Below are 18,051 nucleotides of genomic sequence, written 5' to 3' on the forward strand. Positions count from 1 at the left end.
GGTCATAAGTAGAAATATGCTTACTTTTTAAAAATGTTTAAGTTTTGAGAGAGTGCACATGGGGGACAGGCAGAGAGAGGCGGGGACACAGGCCCCAAGTGGGCCCTGTGCCGACAGCATAGAACCTGATGTGGAGCTCAGACTCAAGAACCATGAGATATGGCCTGAGCTGATGGACGTTTAACCAACTGAGCCACCCAGGTGCTCCTAGAGGTATGCTTAATTTTCTATGAAACTACCAAAACAGAGGCCATTCCATTTTAACCTGACAACGTTTCATTTCCTCAATAACCTTACCAACATTTAGTGTTTTCAGTGGTTTTAGTTTTAGCCATTTGCCTGGGTATAAACTGGTACCTTATTTATATTTTCCCGATGACTCCTGATTTTGAGCACCTCTTCACTGTGCTCACCAGCCATCCCAATATCTTCTTTTGTGTGTTTTTCTTTCCAGTCCTTAATGGTAGTGTAATTAAGCCAATTTGACCAATATTTTTGAGCCCCTGCTATCAGTCATGCGAAAGGAAAATGCAAATGTCTGGGGTTTTATAGCAGATGCAAAGAATTTCAAGGAGTTATCTACCTAGCATGGATGCTATTGAGGCTCTGTCCATACTTTCTTGGCACTTACTTTCTCAGAGCATTTCCACAATCTCATGGGACTCTCTACATGAGAACTTCCTTTTGGCTTGTGTGTAGGGCAGGCCAGGTATGCTGGGTGATAATGCTCCCCGGAACAGCCCTCGCCAACGATGAATGGCAATCAAAGGTTAAGTACTCCAGCTTCCTTCCCCTTTCAGTAAGATAACTCTGAAACGTAGCCTACACTGTCTCCCAACGCCTCCCACTGGAACAGAATTCTTAACAGTAAAGACTGATTCAATGATGCAAATGGATTGTCACATTTCCTATTCTCCTACTGATTTTCTCTAGAATCACTTCCCAAATGAACTACTTACACTCAAGTTCTTGCATTGTGATCTCCTTCCGAAGAAACACAATCAACACACCTATCCCCAAAGATGTATGTTGGGACGTATGAACTGTCATATGAGAGACAAATTAGGGTATTTGGTGAATTATACTGATGAAGTCATGACATTCATTTTCTGGGTACCACACAAATCAAAGAGCTAGATGAATATGGCAGAAAATCAGTAATGTCAGTGCCCTTTAGAAGCAAAAGTCCCTATGGGTTGGTGGCCAAGGGTTGAAATAGGTTTTTCAGAAAAGGTGGGGTCTGCTAGGGTCACGTGAACTGAGAGAAGGGGAGGCCATTCTAGGAAGGAGATAGGTGTGACAGACACACACATGTTGTTTGAAGTAGCAATCTATCCAGAGCTTGAGATTATATAGAAAGGAGCAAAAAATAAACCTCACATTGTTGGCTAGGATCAAATTAGAAAGAATGTGCAATGAGACTAGGAATTTTGGATTTCGTCTTATAGGGCATGGAGAACCGCTGACCATTTTCCATGAGGGAGTAACACCATAAAATCAGGTTTCTGGGAAAACTAATCTAGTATCATTGTAGAGGGTTAAATGAAACTTAAGGTAAAAGGTTATTGTAGTTTTAGTGACTCTGATATAAACTGATAAAATCCTAGAACTCTTATTTGTAATAGGAATGGAAAGGACAACATCAATTCAAGACCTACTGAAGAGATTCAATAGAATTGGGTGGCACTGATAATGGGCTGGAGGACAAATAAATGAGTCACAGTCCTTCTAAAGGGTGAAAGCAGTTGGTTTCAAAATAATGCCATAATATTCACAGAAATAAAGAACTTGTGGGGTGGTGAAATTTTAGAATAAAATAATAAATTAATTTAATTTTATACACAGTAATTTAAACTTTGGTTCCATTTGTGGTGATTGATAGTTATACATACATATCCAGAAGATATTTTAAGATTTGGGACTAGGATTTGGGAGAGAGTTTATACTATTAAATTACATCAGAGAGTCGTCTTCTAAGAAGTAATACTTAAAGCTTTGACCATGAATAAGATCACAAAGGAGAAAAGTTAATAGAATGAATAGCACAGAACTGAAAATTACCCCCTGGCCAAAAGAAAAAAAAAAAAAAACAACCCACCAAAAACCAAAAAACCTAATTTAGGGAGAGCAAATAGAAAGATAAGGAATCAGGTGAGACAGGAAGGTACAGTCAGAAGGGTCAAGGAGTCAAAGGAAAAGATGATTGCAGTGATCAGGAGATTAACACTATTAGAGCCTTTCAAGGTCAAGGAAGATGAAGACTCCTTGAGCTGCCAAAAAGGCAGTATTCATGATCTTGACCTCATTAGACTCTCAACCAGGTTGGAGAGCTGAAATTTACATATAGAGGGAACAATACAAAACAACATAATCACATGCTAATGTGTGTGAGCCACACTCTGAGGGTTGTGTGAGAGCCAGAAGGCAAGGACAGTAAGCTAGAGGCATCTACAATGGAACCAAGTACAAGCTGTAACTTGAGTGTGAATTTTGTAAAGGAGGGAGAACAAAGGATTTGCAGGAGGAAGACCACCATGGATAAAATCCTTGAACAGAGACAGATGTTATGTTGGACCATAATTAAACTAAGAGATGAGAGTATTTATAAACTTATGTATACACAATTTCCAAGAATTTTAAGGTCCCTGAGCTGATCTTAATGTGAAAACAGGTAACGGAACTGACCATATTTAGCCTTGAAGGAGTTACCCATACAATCAACTAAGCTAGTCAGAGTGATTAATGTTAGTGACCATAGATGCAGAGCAGAAACCAAGACACCTTTGGGTCCAAAGGTAGTTTTGTAGGTGAGTTCATGTAGTCTTTGAAGGGTAGTATATATCACATAAATAACGTATTTTCTTTTTTTTTTAATTTTTAAAAGTTTATTTATTATTGAGAGACAGAGCATGAGTGGGGGAGGGGCAGAGAGAGACAGAGACACAGAATCCAAAGCAGGCTCCAGGCTCTGAGCTGTCAGCACAGAGCCCGATGCGGGGCCCAAACTCACGAGGTGCGAGATCGTGACCTGAGCCGAAGTCGGACGCTTAACCAACTGAGCCACCCAGGTGCCCCTAAATAACATGTTTTCTAATGCAAATACAGAGTGTTCATACTTAAGACCACATAAGAAAATCCTAATTTTATAGCAGTCCGTTATTGCTTCCCCAACAGGTTTTTACCCCAAGGAGGTATACAGCAGTGTATAAACATTGCATTGCTGTACCTGTACATCTCATTGAACTATTGAACACCTGGATAGTGTACATGGTCAGGCTGAGAAAGAGAGTGGAGACAGATAGTCAAATAAACTTGTCTACCTCAACAAGGGTACGTTCTCCAGGTTTGGGTTTAAATATTTTAAATTGTTTACCAGTAAATCATTGGTTTCAGTTTTCTTTTCACTTTCCAAATATCTTGAGGCTCTTGTGAAACAGCCCTGCCTAGTGCCTTCCAGTTGCCAAGGTCTTTCCTTTCTTTCAGTTACTCCAAGATGCCCAAACTTGTCTTCAGAAAAGTCATTCCTCTAAGTCTCTAGTGGTATCGAAATCCAGCCTAATGGGAAAACACAATTGCGGATAGAAGTTTCTTCCCACTAGGTTTCCTGAATATAATGGCAATGAGATTAGCACATTTTCCCAGTGATTGAGTTGGCATGTGCCCATGGATTTATAAATAGAATTTAGTGCACAAGTTACTTTGCTACTGGGGTAAGTAGCTATGGCAATTTGATGATAGAAAGCATTCTGTGAAAAGAAACTACTGTATCCCTTATATGCTCTGGTAGTTTGAGGACAAAGAAAGAAGATACAAGTGTGTTTTGTGTTCAGTTCATTGTACCCTATATATAATTATGAGAAACCACATATATTTAACATTTGGCATTTTGATGGAAAGTTTCCTATTTCTGTGTTTTTAATTACATTGATATGGCTGGTTGGGGGCAAATGACAATTTCAAGTCCTTCATTTTCCTGCCTTTAGGTAGTGCAGTGGTGACATGTTGGAATATTGTGCATATTTGTGCTGATGCCTCCCACAGGAAAGTGATAGATTCATGGCATTTGAAGACCATTTAGAGTTAGGGACCAATATGTCTCCATCCAGTCCTCGTCAACCAAGATTTTTGTTTACTGCATTTGGGTAAGGTGAGCAGTGAATTTCTAAGGTGAATGCTGTGATAAAAGGACATTTATGTAATTGACAGTGTCCTTGCTGCCATTGCCACTAAAACACATCTCGTTGCTGACCGATGGAGCTGCATGTCGCCACGAGGGGAAAAAATCCTGTTTTCGCTAATCCAGTTAAAATTCGTGATCCAGTTAAAATTAACAGTGAGAAAATACTTGTATCCTAGTCAGAACAATATGTAATGCCTCCTCTTAAGAATTCAGCCATTTCCTGGGGCGCCCGGTGGCGCAGTCGGTTGAGCGTCCGACTTCAGCCAGGTCACCATCTCGCGGTCCGTGAGTTCGAGCCCCACGTCAGGCTCTGGGCTGATGGCTTGGAGGCTGGAGCCTGTTTCCGATTCTGTGTCTCCCTCTCTCTCTGCCCCTCCCCCGTTCATGCTCTGTCTCTCTCTGTCCCAAAATAAATAAAAAACGTTGAAAAAAAAAAAAAAAGAATTCAGCCATTTCCTGAGGCACCTGGGTGGCTCAGTTGGTTAAGCATCTGACTTCAGCACAGGTGGTGGTCTGTGAGTTCGAGCCCCGCATCAGGCTCTGTGCTGACAGCTCGGGGCCTGGAGCCTGCTTTGGATTCCATGTCTTCCTCTCTGTTTTTCCCCCACTTGCGCGCGCGTGCGCTCTCTCTCACTCTCTCTCAAAAATAAAGATTAACAGATAAATAAATAAAATAATTCAGCCATTTCCTTAACCAGCAGAGACCTGTGCTGCGGTCCTACCAGAGTGCATGCCGCTATATATAGTAGACTTGGGTTCTATGCAGAGCTGTCTTTACATTGCCTTTCTTTCTTCTTGATAGTCTAGCTCCACGGTGAGAGCCTATCAAACTAGTAAGTCACGCGTGACCATGAGCCCTGGCTTCAGCTCTCAGTGGAACAGCAGCCAACCAGCCTGGAATACATACTCCTTTCCAAGAGCAAGCTTGCACTATCAGTCCCATGCCAGCTACACCTATTGTACTGGACACCCTGCTGTAAGTACCCCGTTTTTCTGTATTTAGCAAATTGGATGCTTTATGCAGGTACATTTGGAACCCAGACTTGGTATCTGGCTATTAATTGGGCAATTTCTCCAATGCTGTGACCCTTGTAAGGCAAGAATATGCTGCTGTTGAGTAAGAGATGAACAACAGAGAACATCTTAAGTTCAAATGACATGTGTTTGAATGATGCTGGCTGAACTTTGATGTTGCATTTAAAGGTATTTCTAGGTGAAATAGGTCGGCAGACCTTTTGCAGTGCGTTGGTGTGGAGGCTGAATATATGTATGATACTGGATTTGTTTTCTGGCTTCCTTCTGGCTGTTGCCTATGACTTTAGTTGGCTGATTTTGCACTGGGAGAGGATGTCCTTCAAAATGGCCTGGAGGAGTCACTGGCGTCTGTATGTCCCCACTTCTGTCAATGGCCTTGTTGATATGGTTTAAATAGGTATGAACATAGAGATATAAATCCATCAGTAGAGTAATTCCCAGTTACTGCTACACAGAATCTGAGCTTGTTGGCATAGATGACTCAAAGGGCAGGATGGATAAGCCTTTAGTGGGGAGGAGTAAACTCATGGGATTTGAGACCCTTTTAGAATTAGGTAACTGTTTCTGCCATTGTGTTTTCCTGCAGCTCAATCCAGTCCTCATAAACTAAGATTTTTGTTATCACAAATTATAGTTGTGTACCTGGGAGAGATTATGAGGCATGTGATAAGTAAACCTCTGTTTACTGCTAAAAATTCCAACATAAGACTTGAGTAGTGAGAGACCTTCAGAAGGAAGTCACGTATGCTTCTCATAGTAGCCCCTTTCCTTGTCAGTAACTAGAGGTGCGGTTTCTCCAGCCATCCCAAAGGGCCGCCGTAGACGCCTGCTCTTGGGCTATCCTTTTGGCATTTCAAGGTTATGGAATTATAGAGTGTCCTGAGCTTCAAAATGAGAGAATGTATCTTAAATATCGTGTCATAAAGTCACTTTAAAGAAGATTCAAAGAATCTACTCAAAATGTAAATTGGTATAACTTTGTTAAAAGGTGATTTGGAAATAACGATCAAAATTTAAATTGCATATACCTTTGACTCAGTAATTAAACTTTTGGCACTTGATTGGACATGTACAAGGATGTATGTGCAAGGACAATGTAGCAACATTTTTGAAATTACATGGAAAAGGGACCTAAATAACCCTCATTAACTTTCAACAAAAATGTATTTAACATTATCAGGCATTTATTATATTTTGGCATCCTCCTAGGTGAAGGAGGCCCAGGAGTGAACAAAACCAAGTCTTGCTGTCCAGGAGCTTCCATCCTAGGAAACCGAGAAGCTAGCAATTACCTAAGTAAACATATGAATAAATAAAAATAAGCAAACAAATGAGAAAAAAATGTACAGTGCTGTTAGATGCTACACAAAGGCTCAGAATTGGTTGAAATGATAAAAGAATGACTGAATGCTTACATGAGCTGTATAGTCAGCCATGTCCTGAGTTGGGAGGACAGGTTTTATCGGTGATCTGAATAAAAAAGAGACAGAGCTATGCAGAGTTTAGGAGGAAGAGCATTCCAGGCTGAGGGGGCAGTATGAAGGTCCTGAGGCGGGAATAAGCCTGAATGTTCATTGTATACACAGAGGGAACACCGGTGTTTCTGGAGCTTAGTTGAAAGGAAACAGAACGAGATAAAGTTAGAAAGAAAGACAGGGGTGAGAGCTGGTAGTACTTTGTTATCCAGAGTAACGAGTTTGTATTTTATTTAAGTACACTGGGCCATTGGAGTATGTTAAGCAAGGAAATTATGACATAATTTAATTGTTTTAGGACTCCCTCAGGCCTCTGGGTGAAGACATCCTGATAGAGGAACAAGAAGGAAATCCAGGAGTCAAATTACGAGAGTATTTTACACACATACACGCACACACACACATGCACATGCACATTGTGCATATACGTATGTGGTTACTTCTGTAGAATACAATTGAAGTTCTGCGGTAAGAGGAAGATTAGCTTTTTCATGTATATCCTTTAGTCTATTTTATGTTCAAAATATATGCAACATGGTTTTTATTATGAAAGCACAATAAAAATAGTTATGAAATATGTTTTTCATAATAAAAAACAAGTTGCATATATTTGGCAATAAAATTTCCTTTGGTAACCAGTTCCACGTCTAAAACGTCTCATTATCTTTTCAGTCATTATTTGTCAAGCCAGATTATGACAAACATATTTTAATGAAATATTTCAAGTCATGTTCATATTGGCCTCAAGGTCATGTAAAGGTAGCTGATATTTATTGAGCACTTAATATTTTCTAAGCTCCATACTAAGCACCTTTATAGGTATTATATAGGTATATATATTCAAAATGGCCCTAGGTGGTAGGTACTATTATTGTTATTTCAAAGATTAATGAAGTGAAGCTCAGAAAATCGAGAACCTTGCCCAGAGTTGTACACCTAGTAGTGGGACCTGAGAGTCAAACTTTGGCCGTTTAGCCTCCAACAAGTAGTCTTATCCACTACATTAAATACAATATATTTATACTCCTTGCCATTGAGTCCCTTTGTCTTTATTCACATGCTGAGGACAGTGATTTTACCCCTGATAGAACTCTTTGTAATTATTTAATTTTAAATGTACATGTTGCTCCTCAGAGAAGTACTTGTATGTATAAAACTCGATTTCAGTGCTGGGGGTAGGAATAATGAATAGTGCTGTCCTATCTTGGAAGCCATTAGGATAATTACAGGATGTCTAGGTATTTTTTGTGCTTTAAAATCCAGAAGCTGATACTTTCTTTTGTCATCCTGCTGAGAGTAAAGTGTGGAAAGTAGAAGGAAAAGACTAGAAAATTCTTTAAAAAAAAATAGTCATGGGTGTTGTACTTCTTAATTTTAAGGCCTACTTGACATTCTTCCATTATTCCAACATTTAAACTTTTCCTTCAAATTTTCCTCCCATGCCTGATCAGATAGCATTAAACTCTTGACTCCAGGACCAGGGCCCATTTAGCTCTCCTACCATCTTGGAAAAGGAATTGTATCCTTTGAAAATGAACCAGAAGTTGTGTATAGGTTCACCGAAAGCTGGGTTATACTGACAACATCCAGAAATGTTGGCCACCTTGTAATTTTCACTAAGGTCCCTATTGCAAGCCAAATAACCAGAGAAATATTTTGGGATCCAAAATGTGAGAGTAGATTCCATAGTTGACATGCAGCCATAAGATCCACAGAGGTTTTGTGGTTAAAACCACAAAAACGTTTCTTGTCTGAATAGATTGCCAGTGATTTTCTTGAGTCATAAAATTTAGTAGCCTTTAATGAAGCTATAAATGCTCAGCCTGCCTCGTGAGATTCTGGCCCTTTCTTCTGAGTTACTAGTTTGAGGATTTCTGGGCTCCTAACCCATTTCCTGGGGCTAAAGGAAGTCAGCCAGTGTGTTGTTTGTGTAGTCAATAGATATGACTCAAGGAGCTCCCTTTCTCTTCCCTGCTACTGAGGAATGCTGATACCTTCCTGGTTAGTTAACTTGAAATTGGCAACCTGTAGAATTTTAGAAAACATTTGGCCTCTCCCTGACCAAGTAAGGATTTTCTCAGAGCCCTGTGATACATCACTGTATTAGTTTCCTATGGCTACTGAAACGAATCACCACAATCTTGGGGGGCTTAATACTCATTTACTCTTCTGCAGTCTGGAGTTTGGAACTGGGTGAAATCAAGAGGTTGAAGGAGCTTCTAGTTGAGAATTTGTTTCTTGCCTTTTCCAGCTTATAGAGATACCTCCCTTGCATACTTTGGCTCATGGGCCCTTCTTTCATCTTGAAGGTCACCAGCAAAAAATCTTCAAATCTAATTCTGCTTTTTCTTCACACTGTCCTCTCTACCTGTAACCACCTCTCTCTCTGCCTCTCTTACAAGGACACTGTGGTTCCATTTAAGGACCTGCCCACATAGTCCAGGAGCATCTCCATACCTAAAGATCCCTAACTTAATGACATTTGCTGAGTTCCTTTTGCCATATAAAGTAACACTCACAGGTTCCTGGGATTAGGTTGTGGACATCTGGGTGGACTGTTGTTCAGCCTACCACAGTCATAATACAGTGTCAAATGGCTAATTTCTTAACCATTAGGTAATTATTTAGAGTTTCCAGAAATGGATGAACCTTCTCACTAAGGGAAATCATGTCAAAAGGGTTTTTTTTTTTTTTTTTTTTTTTGTGACAAAGGACAGAAATGGATACCCTATAGCAATTCAGAATTAGTCACATTCACTAACATGTTTGATTTTTCTGAAATCCACTGTTTTTCCCCTTCCAAAATGAGGTGATAAGTATCCCCATGAGAACCCCTCCAATACATATGTTAAAAGAAAATGTGAATACAAGGTTATTAAACCTCTACTCGTGTTTAACCCACTGCTCTAATAAATGAAGAAACCATGTCCAGGCATCTAGGATGGTCTCTTCAACATGGGATATAAAATGGTAAAATGCAATGTTCAAAATATTCCAGCAGTGCAGCAGTATAACTGATAATATAAGTCAAATATTATATGTATCATACTCTTTATTGTCTAAGGAAACGAATGATATATCATGTGAATTTCTTACCTAGTCATATTATTTGTAATATGTTTCATTCATAAAATCATTCTAATAACTTCCCAGTAGTATACTTACTGATGTGCTGCTTTTGATCTTTCATTTGATACTTTTGTCAGCAGCTAAATGATAATTCTGTTTGCTTCCTTGACTTGATGTAGGGAATCACATCACATTTCCCACAACGTGTGAATCCTTAGCCATGAAGTAATCATGTGAATCACAAAAGAAGGGGACTCATTGGGCTGCCTCGTGTACTAGTTGTCTACTCCCCCTGCATTTGCTCCCCACTTGGGCCTTTTTCTTCTCACCTGAAATGATATTATCATGTGGGTAATTCCACAGAGACGGAGAGAGGGACGGAGGAAGTGGGAAAAGAGGAAAAGTAGATGGCAGTGATCTGATCTCCACTATTGAGGTCAGGAGCCTGCGTATTGGTTTCTTTTTCTCTGATGAGGAGACACAACATGCCGCTACACCCTCCTTGAGGCGAAGCAGGAGACCACTTGGGCCAACCACCAGCCAGTGACCAGGTAGAGCCCGGTTCATACTGGAGACAAAGCAGAAAGGGCTAAAGAAAAGCAGAGCGGAAGAACCTAAAAAAGTAGTAGGAGTATGCTCAGAGGTTGATGCTGCCTGGAGGTAGTGGAAGCTTCTAGATCCTGTCTCTCTTTCACGAAAAGAGTGGTCAGGTAGAGGAAGAAGGGTGTGCAGCCTGGTGCAAGACAGAGGGTGGAGACACAGCACCATCCTGCTAGAGGACTCTCTTTTTTAGTCATTGAATAGGTTTCCAGGAGATTCCCTTCCTGGAAACTTGTTTACAAAGCACAGGGCCAACTCTCTTTCTTCATAAGGTAAATTGTTAAATAAAACACAGGTCTCACAAACCTGTCAGAGGGGACATTATCCCACAGTGAAGGCGTTTGCTGTCTATATCCATGACAACTGTGTGTCCATGGCTGTCAGTAACCCTACTATCAGCTTCTGGACCCAGACCCTACTTCTCCCCATGGGGAATGACAAACGTTTCTTTTGGAAGCTTAAAGAAGACATTGGGAGAAGTTGCAAGTCTCATTTCTGCTATATAAGGATATTTATGCCTCCGTGCTGCCCACCAACTTTGGAAATAAATAGCAAGTCCTCTGTAAGAGATTCCCGAGCTCCGTGTCCAGTAGCCATGCCACCAGGTTGTCTTGGAATCACAGTTTGCTTGTGTGTGGTTTTTGAAATGAAACACAAATGCTCAGATTTGGATTATTGATTATTTTTGTTGGTTATTCCAATTACTGTTCCTCTGTTGAATAATGTGTATGGCAGGGTTTCAATACTTTAGCGACCGGTATGGCTGGATGCTAGCTTAATAATAGATCTATACAAACTTTTGGGGCTATGGAAAACTTTTCAAAGAGTACAGAAAATGGATAATTATCAGTGAGATAATGACCAGATATTCAGCTTCCAGGAATACTCTTTTGTAAACTGATTTGCCTGATAGCTTCCTAGTGTTCTCATAGCGAGGGTCATCATATATCCCCATTTTCCTGGTTTATGCTTATTTTTTAGAGTAGTTAATAGTGTCCCTTTTCATTGTCAAAAATGGTCAGGATTGGAAAATACATTATATGGTCTCCGTACCATAGCGCTTTACAAAAGAAAGTATATTTCTTGCACATAAATCTTATTTTGGTCTGTTGCTTCGAGGTATAAAAACTTCCCAGAGGGGGCACCAACAAAGGAGACACCTCATGTAATGATTAATCAGGCACCATAAACCATGGGGCGTCCAGTCTTTCCAAGCTGTACATATATCTCTGTGCTGAGAGAAAAGAATAGTGTATCATGGTCTGGAACTTACATCCTTTGTCATTATTTAAACTCATAATAAAACTTTTAGATAACCAGAGATGGGAAAGAGGGTATGTGATTTTTCAAAATTGTTATAGGAATATGTGAACAGTTTGAAGTTTACTACTCGATAGTATTTTTTTCCTAAACTTTTTTTTTGTGGGGGGGGGGGGTCTGCTTATAGTGAAAGAAGCTTCCCACAGCTCAGAACTCCGGTTGCCCCAATTCTTGCTCAGATTCTCCAAAGGCCAGAAGATTATGTATCTCTGCACATCTGTATCTCTTTCACATTATGTCAGTTCTAAGGCTATCACCCATCTCTACCCCACCATGTACACACACACCATTTCCTATAAGACTACATATACAAAGCAGATAATAACATTACCGTTATTGAAGTTGGGTTAAGGAATATTATTGCTTGGGATTCTTTTGCTGCAGAAACCATAATATCCAACGAGCAATAGCTTCAAAAAGGTAGGTGAATGTTAACTGTCTTGATAAAAAGTCTAAGTGTAGAGGTGCACATTTCTATTTGCCAATATGGCTGCAGTAATTTCTGCAGTGTGACGTTGCTGTTCTCCCACCCTCTTCTTTCAGTCGGCCTAATTTTGTGACTCACTTCAATCCCATGTAAATATGGTGGAAGGGGTGCTGCAGCACCTTGCAGATCAAGGTCAGAAAAGCTCATGTAGCTTCTATCTGGCTCTTTTGAAGAGCTTAGTTTCTGAATGCTGTCAGGACACTACCTTTCTGAACCCGGCTACCATGTGGTGAGGAGACCCAACCACAATGGAGAGGCTTTGTGGAGGTACTCTGGTCAATAGTTTCGGCTGAGCCCAGCTTTTGAGTCTTCTCAGCCCCCCTGCCTGAATTGTCAGTGAAGAAGCTTCCGGATGACTCTACTCTCTAGCTGCTTGAGGTACTTCGAGGTATTTGTGCCTTCCCATCTAAACCATGGGAAACAAACTGTGTTCTGTCCAAATTCCTGACCCTCAGAACCATAAGCATAGGAAATGGTTGTGGTATTAAGTCACTAAACCTGGGATAGTTTCTTACTAAGCAGTGGTAACTGGAACAGTAGGTATTTCCAAGTTTGATGCTGCTATAGATCAGCATTGTCAGGGAGATAGGCTCTGTCTTTTCTCTTTAAAGTAGGAACATGATAAGGTACTTCCTGAGGTCATTGTGAAAAGTTAATGAGATAATGCATATAAAGCTGTTTAGCACAAGTTTATCCTTTATAAATCAGTTAATAGATAGAAGCTATATTAAAATAGGAAAAAATGGGGCACCCAGATAGTTCAGTCTTTTGAGCACCTGACTTCGACTCAGGCCATGATCTCACAGTTTGTGAGTTCGAGCCCCGCGTTGGGCTCTATACTGACAGCTCAGAGCCTGGAGCCTGCTTCAAATTCTGTGTCTCCCCTCCCCCCCCCCCCCCCCCACTCAGTCTCTTTCTCTCTCAAAAAGAAATAAACATTAAAAAAATATTTTTAAATAGGAAAAAAATCAATTTTTATTTGTATCATTAGAAAAGGCTTACAGACAGACTCCCAATTTGCACTATTTGGAATGGATTTTTATTTTAGACCCTGGGACTCAAGATTCAAATTATTGAAAGCCCCTCAGGTACATGAAGACTTATTTATGTCTCCCTGGAAATTTCAACTTTGCTCTCTACTTCGCTGTTAAGCATCTATGCTTTAGTGGACCAAGACCGGTAAGACATTACAAGTTTGCCCAGAGTTGGTCATTTGTAGTGAAGCCTAAGATCACAGTGTTTGTTTCATGTGGTTTTTCTCCCCAAAGGCAATGTTTCCATATAAAATGGAGTATACTGTTCTGCTTCTCTCTCTTCACCTTTATTTTTCGCACATGGTTGGAAGAGCTGGAGTTTCCTCTGGCACATTTCATGTGGTTCCTAGCCATGATGGTCTCCTTTCCTGTTTTCTGATAGTCCCTTGCCTCATCTCAATAATGCATGACTTGACATTACTTAATTCTAAGTATCCAGAACAGGTGTTTTGGGAAATAGATTCCACCATCCATCCCGGCTTAGTCCATACTTCTTGCATAGAAATTTGGGTTTTGTAACATATGCTTGGAGCTGCAGTCAGGATCTCCCTCTGCTCAGTCCTAACCCTGACCGCTCTTGTAAGCTTGACTTGTAAAAATCCTCTGACTCGATAATTTTTAAAAATTAACATGAAAATTGATTAAATGCACCATAACATTTAATTTTAAAATCATTGATAAAATATTACCTTATAGAAATAAATTATTTTCAAAGACTTTAGTAGGCAGCACGAGATCTTGCCACATTTACAGTTTGGTTATAACCACTGGGGTGAAATTAACCTTTCTTTAAACAAGGAATCTGATATATGAGAAGTAAGTGCTTAGAGGGGATGAGCGTGGAAGGAAGTGGCATCATTGGTGCAAAAGACACACAAGAAGAAAAGGTTTTGGCTTATTTTCGGTGCTGTTCCAAGTGCTAAGGCTGAATAAAAATTACCAGATTTGTCTTTTATCTGTTATCTATGTCAGTGAAGACTCCTAAACATAAACTTATTGAGTCTTTGGCGGGGGAGGGGGGAGGCAAAAATATGCTTCCGTTGTAATGAATCCCTTTTGAAAAGAAAAAAAAAGTTTTAAGCTGAAAACCAAAAATGCTTCTGATGACGTCCCCTCACCATTTTATGGAAGGCAAATTTTATCAATCACTTTTTTGAAGGGACTTTCAATGCTGCCTCCTAATGCCAAGCTTTGCGGTGACTGCAGGCAGTGACCTTGGATGACATCAGGGTACCTGCTTGGCTCACCGGGGCGGCTCCATAATCATTGGTGTGCAAAGACCCATTAAGGCTGGGGCTTTTCCTTGCAATTACAGAATTAGTGTGCCTTCTTTTGGGATAAACATTCAAACTTCTTTAAAAATTTTTTTTAATGTTTTATTTTATTTTTGAGAGAGAGAGAGAGAGAGAAAAAGTGCGAGTGGGGGAGGGGCAGAGAGCGAGGGAGAAACAATTCCAAGCAGGCTCCAGGCTCTGAGCTGTCAGCACAGAGCACATTACGGGGCTTGAACCCAGAAGACATAAGATCATGACCTGAGTGGAAGTAGGACGCTCAATCGACTGAGCCACCAGCATCCCTAAACATCCAAACTTTTTGAATACACATTAAAGTGAAAATTCCAGTTTCCTTCTTTCCTAGGCTCAGAGAGTAGCCGTTTATCCTTCCAGATACTTTTTGGTGGTGGATGCTTACTGTCCTTCAGTAGCTCTTCAGCTTAGATGTGTATGTAAATACAAACAATAGGGAAATAATAACAAAAAATTCTAACAAAATATGCACCTTTGGACACAACATGTAGCTTTAGAAACAGGACTTTACAGATAGTTTTGCAGCTCCCACATGTCCTTTAATATGAGTCTCCTTCTCAACTCCCTGAGGGAACCATAATCCAGGATTTCATGTTTAGCATTTCCTTGCTTTTCTTCATAGCTTTGTCATATATAGGTACTTAAACATCATCAAAATGAAAAACACACTATATGTATTTTGGAAATTTGTATTTTGGTTTTGTTCAACATTGTGTTTTTGAGATGCATCCCTTGTAGTGTGATTAGCTGTAGTTCATTAAGTTTTACTGTTGTATTGTGAAATTTGAGCGTACCACAGTTGATTTATCCATTTTAGGGTTGATGACTTTGGGGCTGTTTCTTGTTTTTGCTACAATGAGCAAAGCTGCTGAGTTCCTGATGCCCGGGACACATGTTGCTTATGGCCAGGAGTGGAATGACTGGGTGGTATGGTGTGGTGTATTCAAGTTGTCTAGGCAATGCTGGGTTGTGGTTGTAGCGCAACTTATGGTTGACCAGAAGTGTCTCTTATTTCCACTTCTGCAGAATGCCTGTCCTACCTTCTCTTCATTTCTCTTGTAAGATATTTGTCTTTTCCTTTATTATTTATAGAGTTGCTTTATATAGCCAGTTAAAGATTTTTGCAGCTCTGCCTTGTTTCTTACATTTCATATTTTCTTGATTTCTTTTGATGAAAAATACTCCTTTAAAAAGGTTTTTAGGGGTATCTGTGTGGCTCAGTCAGTTAAGCATCTGTCTTCAGCTCAGGTCATGGTCTCGTGACGGTTCATGGGTTCGAGCCCTGCGCCAGGCTCTGTGCCTGGAGCCTGCTTCAGATTCTGTGTCTCCCCCTCCGCCCCTCCCCCACTCACACGCTGTCTCTTGCAAAAGTCAATAAACATTAAGTTTTTAAATTTTTTTTTAAAATTCAAGTATAATTAATATACAGAGTTATATCAGTTTTAGGTGTGCAATATAGCGATTCAATAATTCTATACATTACTCAGTGCTCATCATGGAGAAGTGTATTCTTTAGTCCCTCTCCTCTATTTCACCTATCCCTCTGCCCCCTCCTATAACCATGTTTGTTCTCTGTAGTTAAGAGGCTGTCTCTTTTTTTCCTTTGTTCATTTGCTTTATTTCTTAAATTCCACTTATGGCTGAAATCATATGGTATTAGTCTTTCTCTGACTCATTTCACTTAGCATAATCCCTGTAGATCCATTCATGTTGCTGCAAATGACAACATTTCATTCTCTTTTATAGCTGAGTAAGATTCTGTTGTGTGTGTGTGTGTGTGTGTGTGTGTGTATTACACACCACAACTTTATCCATTAATTTATTGATGGATACTTTGGTTGTTTCCATAATTTGGCTATTGTAAACAATGTTTCAATAAACATGGCAGTGCATGTGTCTTTTCAAATTAGTGTTTTCATATTTGTTTGGTAAATACCCACTAGTGGAAATATTGGATCAGATGGTAATTCCATTTTTAATTTTTTGAGGAAGCTGCCTACTGTTTTCCAGAGTGGCTGCACCAGTTTGCATTCCCACCAGCAGTGCACTAGGGTTCCTTTCTCCGTAGGTCCTCACAAACACTTGTTACTTCCTGTGTTTTTGATTTCAGCCATTCTGATAGGTACAAGGTAATATCTCATTGTGGTTTTGATTTGCATTTCCCTAATGACTAGTGATGTTGAGTGTCTTTTCTTGTCTGTTGTGTCCATCTGTATGTCTTCTTTGGAGAAATGTTGGATGAACAGTATCTTAATAGGAACGTAGCAAAAGTAATCAGTCTTTTTTTTTTTTTAATGGATAGTGCTTTTTGCGTGTTGATAAATTTCTTCTTTTACCACAAGGCTGTGGCTTCCCCAGAAGGATTATGGCTGTGTCTCTTCTTTTCTGTCCCTTTCTTGTACGACTAAAACAAAGAGGACGTTTTTTTTTTTCTTTTTATAAGAAACTTACCCTCAATAATTCTTTTAAGATTTTTTGCAATGGAAATTTGAGGATGATTAAGAGGGGTTATACATTCGATGTGGGATATTGCCATGTATCCCATCTATCTTCCTGTTCCTCTCTTCTTTGTCTGCATGACCTATGGAGCCACCAAGAAGTTCTCTGGGAAAGAATAACGCCTAATTTATTCAGGTCCCTTTGGGACTTCAGATTCTACCCCAGCCAAGTGTATCAAGGAATTTCTTTGGAACGAATACAATGTTACCCCTGAAAGAATCTGGTTGAGGCCAAAGAATTTGGTTGAGCCCAAGTGGAAGTCCATTATGCTCACTCTTGTGGAACTTCCTTTTATTCACTTTGCAATGTATCATGAGCATCCCATCCTCACTAGAAATACAGAAATCTATCTTCCTTTTATGTACTGCATAAAATATAATAATATGGCTTTATAATGAAGAATGTAAATCTTCCCTTATTGAGGACTATTTAGATAATCTCCAATTATTCTTTATTATAATGATAGAATACATATGTGTACAATGTGTATATATATGTGTGTGTGTTTCTGTGTACATATGTATATATATCCTTATATATTGGTGAGATTGTGTTTTTAGTACTGTTTCAGGAAAACACAATTGTTCGACTAGTGATATTTTATCTAAAAAGATAACAATAGTTGCAAGGTTGCCCTCCTGCCAATGTTGATAAAGGTATGTTCTACCACAGTCCAGTCTATATTGGATACTATCAGCCATTTAGATTTTTGTTAACCTGGGTGCAAATGGTATCTCTTGCTTTAATTTGTATTTCTCTCATCACTGCTGAAGCCAACAATCTCCTCAAGTGTTTATGAACAATTTATAATTTTTAAGAATTAACACCTTCCTTGAATAAAAGTAGAATGAAAATATAAAGCAGTGTAACTGAAGAAGTGTTTGCCATTTCACTGCATTGCATTTCATCATAAAAGCGATAAACTTACGTTCATATCAGCTGAAGATGGATATTTTTGTGTCGATTTGTACTTAACCTGAAATAATCACAAACATAACCATGCTAAAAATGAATGGATTTGTCTGGGTTTGTTGCCTGAAATCTT

General features: G+C 39.5%; 1 protein-coding gene across 8 annotated transcripts in view; it reads left to right on the top strand.

Annotated features, from left to right (window-relative positions):
• Window positions 1–18,051, top strand: part of RBMS3 (RNA binding motif single stranded interacting protein 3) — a 1,330,859-nt gene that overhangs the window by 517,610 nt on the left and 795,198 nt on the right. For all 8 annotated transcript variants that reach the window (XM_060640721.3, XM_060640722.3, XM_060640720.3 and 5 more), the window contains exon 4: window positions 4,983–5,156. In XM_060640721.3, coding sequence (XP_060496704.3) covers window positions 4,983–5,156 — 174 coding nt within the window. The remainder of the gene's footprint in view (window positions 1–4,982; window positions 5,157–18,051) is intronic.

This window comes from Panthera onca, chromosome C2 (assembly GCF_046562875.1).
Source record: "Panthera onca isolate mPanOnc1 chromosome C2, mPanOnc1 haplotype 2, whole genome shotgun sequence".
NCBI classification, from domain to species: domain Eukaryota; kingdom Metazoa; phylum Chordata; class Mammalia; order Carnivora; family Felidae; genus Panthera; species Panthera onca.